This window comes from Colobus angolensis, unplaced genomic scaffold (genome assembly GCF_000951035.1).
Source record: "Colobus angolensis palliatus isolate OR3802 unplaced genomic scaffold, Cang.pa_1.0 Scaffold9, whole genome shotgun sequence".
NCBI classification, from domain to species: Eukaryota; Metazoa; Chordata; class Mammalia; order Primates; family Cercopithecidae; genus Colobus; species Colobus angolensis.
In genome coordinates, this window is record NW_012122931.1 from 7,392,110 (window position 1) to 7,401,214 (window position 9,105).

The 9,105-nt window shown below is 51.4% G+C and overlaps 1 protein-coding gene across 4 annotated transcripts in view; it reads left to right on the top strand.

Moving 5' to 3' along the window:
* ENG (endoglin) overlaps positions 1–9,105 on the top strand; it is a 44,509-nt gene that overhangs the window by 3,513 nt on the left and 31,891 nt on the right. For 3 of the 4 annotated variants that reach the window (XM_011931326.1, XM_011931328.1, XM_011931327.1), the window contains one exon: positions 8,445–8,596. In XM_011931326.1, the coding sequence (XP_011786716.1) occupies positions 8,445–8,596 (152 nt within the window). Of the gene's footprint in view, positions 1–4,233; positions 4,471–8,444; positions 8,597–9,105 lie in introns of those variants that run through there. The other variant, XM_011931329.1, reaches the window with a different exon arrangement.

Below are 9,105 nucleotides of genomic sequence, written 5' to 3' on the forward strand. Positions count from 1 at the left end.
AAAACCCTGTCTCTACTTAAAATACAAAAATTAACCAAGTGTGATGGCGGGCGCCTGTAATCCCAGCTACTTGGGAGGCTGAGGCAGGAGAATAGCTTAACCCTGGGAGGTGGAGGTTGCAGTGAGCTAAGATCAAGCCACTGCACTCCAGCCTGGATGATAGACTGAGACTTTGTATCATAAAAAAAAAAAAAGAAAAGAAAAGAACAAGCATGTAGAGATTTTTTTAAAGCAATTAAAATTAACCATATAGCTGCCGCAGCCTGCCCCTAAAAAAAAAAAATAGAGAAAAGGGAAAAAATTACCTCGGAACTCCTTTACTGATACAGGTACTGTTAGTACGGTGGTAGATGGCTTACTAGTTTTTTTTCTGACTTTTTAAGCTACTTTTAATCCAGGGGGGTCCACATTTTGGGAGTCTTTGGTCTACTTCTTTCGAACCAGGTGGTCTCCATGTTGTCCTGTGAACTCCATGACCATCCTCTTGCAGTTCTAGAATATTCTGTCCCATCAACCTGTCACTGTTTGATTAGTAGATCCCTTATTGTTAAATATTTAGGTGGTTTCCCCTTTGTTCTAGTTATAAATACCACCACCATGCAAGTTTTGGTACGTGCGCCTTTTCCTGTATTTTGGATTATTTCATGTGGATTGCGTCCCGGCAGCAGGGTTGCAGGGGCTCGTGGCCTGTGCTGGGCGACTGGGATTGAAGAGTGTTCATGGGTGTGGAGGATCCTTTGCTGCAGGACTTGAAGTCCCCATGCTGCTGGCTGTCTGTGTCGGGGTCTGGGACTCGCTGGAGAAGGGTCAGTGGTGCAAGGCTGAGACCGCAAATGCCCGTCTCTTAGAGGCTGCATTCCCATTTGCTGGGAGGAAAAGGAGGCTGGAGCAGGAGCCATGTGAACCAGGAGAGGGTGGGCTCCCCGAGACATGGGGAGCGTGACCATTAGGATTCTCCCTCACCTCAGCCAGACAGATGTGACCCAGAGGAACAGAGGGACTTGCTTGTGGTCACAGACGGGTTGGTGCTGGGCCCTCTGGTGACAGACCCATTCGTTTGCCCCAGGGCTGGAGGTGGATCTCGGCAAGAGTGAGGCAGCCACCTCCCCTCTGTCCCCAGCGTGTCAGGCATAGGGCCAGCTCCTCCTGGCCTGTATCCCCAGTTTACAGATGAGAAAATTGAGGCGTGGGACAAATGACAGGTCCAAATTTCAACTCCAGGCTGTCTGCTTCCAAATTCAGCTTCTTTTCCCCACAACTTTTGTGGCCTGGCTGCTGGAGACCTGGAGAACTGTTTAACCTGGCTCTGGGACCCCGCTTCCTAGTTCCAGCCCAGGCTTTGGGGCACCAGCCTTGGAGGCTGAAGGGGACCCTCATCTAGGGTTCAGCTGGCTTCAACCCCTGTGGCAGGGGTGGAGATGGGGTAAAGAGATGGTATAACAACTGACATTTATTCAGCACTTACAGTATGCTAGACACTGCTCTAAGTGTGGTATGTGTACTGTCAGACTTAACGCTTGCAAAAGCCCTACAAAGGAGACACTCTTTCTGCCCCCATTTGACAGATGGGGAGACTGAGGCACTCGTATAACTCAGTCAGGTGACAGAATTTACCCAAGCAACACTGCCCTGAAATGAGCCGCTGGGGCTTGAGCCCTGGGCCTAATCACTGCAGTGTGCTGCCACAGTGGAGAAGATGAGGATCTTCCTGTTGTCTGATCTTCTCCCCGCAGGCACTCAGCCTTCTCCCTGGTCCCCATAACGGCCCTCTCATCCGGGGTACAACCCCTCGGACCCTGCTTTTACCTTCAGCAGCCCCATCTATGCCCTGCCCTATCTTCCTGCCTTCATCGTTAGGTGAAACCTCAGACTGTCAGACCCCCAGTAGAACTTAGAATATGTCCTATCCACCCCTCCCTCTTCCCCACCCACTAGCCAGGGGGAAGCAGAGTCCCAGAATGGTGGGGGGACTTGATGTGGGTCACCCAGCAGGTCAGAGGCAGCCCTGACCAGCCAGTTCCACAAATGGATGTTTGTGGTGTTAGAAACAAAATGCTTGTTCCTCAGTGCCGCGAAGAAATAGCACTCAAACATAAATTTAATTTTTCAGCAAGGCAATTTTTACTTCTATAGAAGGGTGCGACTCCAGAATGGAGTCATGGTGAGAGCACACCTGAACAAGGGAGGGAAAGGGGTTCTTATTCCTGACGCAGGTAGCCCCTGCTGCTGCGTCATTCCCCTATTGGCTAAGGTTGGACCTCACAGTCTAAGCTAATTCCAATTGGCTATTTTAGAGAGAACAAGGGTATAAGCCAGAGTGGCGGGGTGAGTAGTTTGGCAGGAAGGATGGTTTGGAACAGGTAACTAAAGGTGACTTAGGTCAAAGCAGATGACCAGGATGAGTCAGGACAGAGCAGGTGACCAGGGGAACAGATGTGAACTACTGATTAAAACTGGTGGAAAAGGTTGTTTACTGAAACTATGAGGAAGTTAAACTTTAAAATGGGGGACAAAGAACTGAACATACTGACATACTGATTCTTTGAAGAGAAATCTAGAACTCACTGTATCCAACAGTGGAAATGGATATATGCTCTGAGCCCTGGACTAAGTGATTGGGACATGGAATGGTGTAGACTCTCCTTGTCCTGGAAAAACTCACTGTCTGCTGGGAGTGCACACACACTGGCAAATCAAAACAGCACACCTGGGCATGTATGGGTCTCCAAGGACATCCAAGGACAGACAGATGCACCTAAGAAAGGAGGGACTGGCTTCAATGAGATTTTCAGGACAGGGTTTTAAAGGATGAATAGAAGTTGGCTAGGGGCTGGGCACGGTGTTTTCCCAATGTTTTGGGAGGCTAAGGTGGGAGGATCACTTGAAGCCAGGCGTTCAAGACCAGCCTGGGCAACATAGTGAGACTCTTTCTCCACAAACATTTTTAAAACTGAGTCGGGCGTAATGACTCATACCGGTAGCTGCTCGGGAGGCTGAGGCAGAGGATTGCTTGAGGCCAAGAGGTAGAGGCTACAGTGAGCTATGATTGCACCACTGCACTCCAGCCTGGGCAACAGAACAAGCCCCCGCCTGTCCAAAAAAAAAAAAAAAAGCCAGATGGTCAAAGAATGAGCATTGATCTGGGAAACGGCATGGCAGGGGCAGGAAGCGAGGTGTGTTTAGGGGAAGAGCCCACATCTCCCCTGACTGGGCATAAATAATTGTGACGGTTGTCACCAGTTCCTAAGCAACCCCCACTTCTCAGGAGCCGGCCTAGCGCTGTGCAGGGGTAATTTACTGGCCTGCTTGCTGACTCCATAGGAAACTGTTATCATCATCTTCATCCACATGTTACAGATGAGAACACTGAGGATGGAAAGGCAGCGGGCGGTTGGAAGAATCAGGACCTGAACCTTTGGCGTCTGTCAAATCGCTGTGCTTTTCATCTCTACTGTAGGCTGCAGTGCAGGAACTTGACCCTGCAGGCGTGGTGGAACCATGGGGGAGTCCGGGGCCAAGGCATGCTGAGACCTCCTGGTGGCTGGGGGTAGTGGCTGGGCTGGATGCTGGGAAACCTGGGAGGCTGTAATTGGACCTAAAAAGGGTGAAGAGTGGCCAGGAGGTACTGAACAAGATGGGGCAGGCCTTGCAGCAAAAAAGACCCTTGTTGAAAAGTTTCTTCCTTGGGAGGCCGAGACGGGCGGATCGCTTGAGCCCAGGAGTTTGAGACCAGCCTGGGCAATATGGCGAAACCCATCTCTACAAAAAATATAAAAATTAGCTGAGTGTGGTGGTCCACCTGCAGTTACTCAGGAGGCTGAGGCATGAGAATTGCTTGAACCTGGGATGGAGAGGTTATAGTGAGACGAGATCGAGACACTGTACTCTGGCCTGGGTGACAGAGCGAGACTCTATCTCAGAAAAAAAAAAAAAAAGCAGGGGCGGTAGTGGGGCGGGGGGAAGAAAAGTATCTGTCCTGGTGTGATGAAATAATACTGACAGCTGCTGTGTCTGGGGCACCTACTCAGTACCAGGCACTTGACAGGGGTTACCCCATCAAACTGACACACTCAGCCTGCGAATGCCTGCTGCTTGCTGGAGCCAGACTGTCTGGGTTTAAATCCAGGCCCTGACACTTAGTAGCCAGGTCACCTCGGGTACATTCTTTAACCGCCCTGGTCTTCAATTTCCTCGAGTGTGCATGGGTATAATCATAGCAGTTGCCCACCTCACAAGGTTGCTGTGAGGATCAAATGAGTTCACTTGTGTAAAGCCTTGAAATGCTACCTAGGATCCCAGTAAGCATGATGGGGGAGCATCTGCAGCGATTATTGGTGGCCTGCAAATGGGGAAACTGAGGCTCAGAGAGGTTAGGCTTCTGCTGAAGGTGACCAGCATTTTAAGAGGCACAGCTGGGATTTGACCCAGGCCATCTGACTCCAGAGCTGTTTTTCTTGATCATCCTCCAAGGTGCTGGAGGTAGCCGTTTGGAAAGTCTGGGAGGTGCTGTGTGCACGTGGGTGGCAAGGGTGGAGAGGGGACAGTGGTGGGAGGTGGCTTCTGGGTCTCTCACTTGGGGCTCCAGTCACCCAGGCCCCCAGCGGCTCCTCCTCTGACCCAGTCCCGGGAGGCCCTGGCGTTTCCCTTGGTGCCAGGGGATTGTTTTCAACTTGGTCTGGGCCCGCCTCAGGCTCCGGGAGACAGGCCCAGGCGTCACACTCCCTCCTGTCTCCCCATTCTCGTCTGCGGGGTGGGGGCGGCCAGGATTCGAAAAGGCCCCAAAATAAATGGACCTCTTATCTGATCTCCCCGCCAGGCCTGTTATCTGATCATTACATAATGGCCAGGCCTGTGGCCTCTCCCGCTGGCTGACGGCATGGAGGAGGCGGCCCCAGGCGGCCCCAGCAATCCGGGAGGAACTGGGGTTCCTGGAAGTCTGGGGAGGGGGCAGGGAAAGTCCCAAAGGGAAGGAGGGAGTCGAGTCGATAATCTGCAAGCCAGACACTGGGTCATGTCGGGAGACGTGGGTCCCGGGCCTGGTCAGCCATATCCTGTGAGACTTTGACCTGTCCCGCCCCTCCAGGCCTCAGTCTCCCCATCTCAGTAGGAGGGGCTTAAACTAGGTAAGAGCCAAGGAACCTGTGCTCACTGATGACAAAAGGAGAGGGTGGGGAGAACATGAGGGCTGGTGGGTCAGAGGGGCTGGAGACAGGAGATGGTACCGGCCCTTGATTTTGTTGGGGTGAGAGAGACCCCAGTGACCTCTCCATCCAGAAGGACCATCACCTGGAGGCCACCCCATCCTGTCACTTCACCCCACCCCTTAGACCAGTCAATTCTACAGTGACTGAAGTCAGTAAAAGAATTGTAATTAAGAGAACTGCCGGCCAGGCATGCTGGCTCACACGTGGTGGCTCACACCTGTAATCCTAGCACTTTGGGAGGCTAAGGTGAGAGGATTGCTTGAGCTCAGGTGTTTGACACCAGCCTGAGCAACATAGCGAGACCCAGTCTCTGCTAAAAATTTAAAAAATTAGTCAGGCGTGGTGGCGCACAACTGTAGTCCCAACGACTAGGGAGGCTGAGGCAGGAGGATCGCTTGAACCCAGGAGCTCAAGGCTGTAGTGAGCTGTGATCACACCACTGCACTCTAGCCTAGGAGACAGAGTGCAACCTTGTCTGAAAAATAAATAAATAGAAATTTCAGAAAGAATTGCCATGTACCCAGTCTCAGGGAGTCCTCCCAACCTCCTCTGTGGATCATGTAGGCTCTATTTGTTGTCATTTTACAGACCAGGAGTTGAAGCCCCACGGGCTGGAATCACCGACCAAAGCCACATGGCTGGTAAGCACTGGGCCTGAGAGGCAGACCAGGTCAGCCTGGCTCCAGGGAGCTTGTTTTAAACCAAAATGTCACTATGTCCAGGCACTCCAGAGTCCCTGGGACATGTAGGATAGGGCCAGAGACAGGACATATAAGGCCTGGGCCCCTGTGGCAGTCAGAGGTCCTCATCCAGATCTTCTCCTTACCAAGACAGAGCTGGGAATGGCGTTGCCATGGCAAGGGGCAGCTATCTCACGTCCTTTGCTGACATCTGGGGCCCAGAGCCCAGCGTGCTGTGGGAAGGTGAGGAAGGAGGCTGGTGAGGCTCCAGACAGCCCAGGATTCAGAAGAAGCCTCCCTGCCCCCTCCCCCGAGCCGGCCTTGGCTGGACATGAGGCCAGTCTCTCCGTGCCCATCTTTGATCTCCAAGAAAACAGGAAGTGAGCGCGACAAGATGGAGACACAAACTTCCAAACAGTCTCCCCTTCTGTCCTCCTTCCCTCCTCCGGAGCCCCCTTCCCCCGGCACATTCCTCAGGACGAGGTGTAGGAACCTCATTTCCTTTTCCGACCCTGCTGGGTCCGGGTGAAATTCCATTCCTTTCCCTCAGGACCTGTGTTTCCGGGCTCTGCGGCCTGCTCCGGCAGCCTCCCTCCAAACCTGGGCTGCCTTCTCGGCTCGCCCTGTCCCTTGGGGCTAGGGAACTCTCAACCCCTTCAGACCATTCCTCCCACCACCTTGAGGCACAAGAGAGGAAGCTTTGTCTTCTGATCTCAGCTCCTGCCTTACCATAGGGTTGCCAGATACATCAAATAAAAATAAGCCGTGTGTGGTGGCTCATGCCTGTAATCCCAACACTTTGGGAGGTCAAGGTGGGAGGATCCCTTGAGTCCAGGAGTTCAATACAGCCTGAGCAACATGGTGAAACCTCATCTCTACAAAAATGAAAAAATTAGCTGGGTGTGGTGGTGCATGCCTGTAGTTCCAGCTACTCAGGAGGCTGAGGTGGGAGAATCACTTGAACCTGGGAGGTCGAGGCTGCAGTGAGCTATGATTTCACCACTGCACTCCAGCCTGAGCAACAAAGCAGAGTCTGTCAAAAAAATAAAAAATAGGCCGGGCGCAGTGGCTCATGCCTGTAATCCCAGCACTTTAGGAGGCCAAGACAGGCGGATCACCTGAGGTCGGGAGTTCGAGATGAGCCTGACCAACATAGAGAAGTCTTATCTCTACTAAAAATACAAAAAATTAGCCGGGCGTGGTGGCGCACGCCTGTAATCCCAGCTACTCAGGAGGCTGAGGCTGGAGAATCACTTGAACCCGGGAGGCAGAGGTTGCAGTGAGCTGAGACCATGCCATTGCACTCTAGCCTGGGCAACAAGAACAAAACTCCATCTCAAAAAATAAAATAAAATAAAAAATGAAAAATAATTTTAAAAAATAAATAATAAAAATATAGGAGACTGGCCGGGCATGGTGGCTCACACCTGTAATCCCAGCACTTTGGGAGGCCGAAGCAGACAGATCACCTGAGGTCAGGAGTTCGAGACCACCCTGACCAACATGGAGAAACCCTGTCTCTACTAAAAATACAAAATTAGCCTGGTGTGGTGGTGCATGCCTGTAATCCCAGCTACTTGGGAGGCTGAGGCAGGAGAATCGTTTGAACCCAGGAGGCGGAGGCTGTGGTGAGCTGAGATCGCGCCATTGCACTCCAGCCTGGGCAACGAGAGCAAAACTCCATCTCAAAAAATATATATATATACGTATTTATATATGTATATCTATATATGTATATATGTGTATCTGTATATGTGTATATATATCTGTATATGTATATATGTATATCTATATATGTGTATATGTATATCTATATGTGTATATATCTGTATATGTATATATGTATATCTATATATGTGTGTATATATACACATATATATGAGGCCCAGTGAAATCTGAATTTCAGATAAACAATGAAAATTTAGTATAAGTATGTTCTGTGCAATATTTGCAATGTACTAATACTTCAAAAAATTTACTCATTGTGCCAGGCGCGGTGGCTCAAGCCTGTAATCCCAGCACTTTGGGAGGCCGAGACGGGCGGATCACGAGGTCAGGAGATCGAGACCATCCTGGCTAACACGGTGAAACCCCGTCTCTACTAAAAAATACAAAAAACTAGCCGGCGAGGTGGCGGGCGCCTGTAGTCCCAGCTACTCGGGAGGCTGAGACAGGAGAATGGCGTAAACCCAGGAGGCGGAGCTTGCGGTGAGCTGAGATGCGGCCACTGCACTCCAGCCTGGGCAACAGAGCAAGACTCCATCTCAAAAAAAAAAAAAAATTTACTCATTGTTTATCTGAAATTTGAAGTTAGCTGGGTGTCCTTTTATTCATCAATCCTTTACATAGTAACACTGTGACCTTGGGCAGGAGATGTTTCCTCTCCAAGCCTTGGTTTTTCAATCCATGGAACAAATATAATGATATCTACCTTGTAAGGTGGCTGTGATGGTGCAGGAAAGCCCTTAGCTCATGTCAAGTCCCTAGGAGAAGTTTGGAAAGTAGGAGTCATTGTCATCACCTTTTTCTCACCTAGCCTCTTTCCGGATTTCTCCAACAGGTCTTGCAGAAACAGTCCATTGTGACCTTCAGCCTGTGGACCCCGAGAGGGGCAAGGTGACATATACCACTAGCCAGGTCTCGAAGGGCTGCGTGGCTCAGGCCCCCAATGCCATCCTTGAAGTCCATGTCCTCTTCCTGGAGTTCCCAAGGGTGAGTGTCCCATGGCAGGGTCGGGTGCGGGCTCAGAGGACGCTCCAAGGCAGAAGGGGTGAGGGGTGCCTTCCTTGTGGCATCCCCTGGGGCAGTGGCTGAGTCTTCATTAGGCCCCCTGCCAAAAGAGTGATGTGGGCATCTCAAAGGGCCCATAAGAGGTGCCATTTCTAGGGGCAGGGTCTGGATCAGGGCAATCTGTGGGTGCCACCACAAGACTCAGGTGGGAAGAGCTGAGTAGAGAAGAGCCAGATGGGTGGGGGGACCAGGTGAGTCTTGTTTACGCACCTCCGATGGTGGAGACCTCACGGAATCTCAGAGGACGCACGCTTCTCTCTAGGGAGCTCGGGCTTTGAAAAGTGCTTCTTGAGCCAGCCGTGGTGGCTCACGCCTGTAATCCCAGCACTTTGGGAGGCCGAGGCAGGTGGATCACGACGTCAGGAGATCGAGACCAGCCTGGCCAACATGGTGAAACCCCGTCTCTACTAAAAGTACAAAAATTAGCTGGG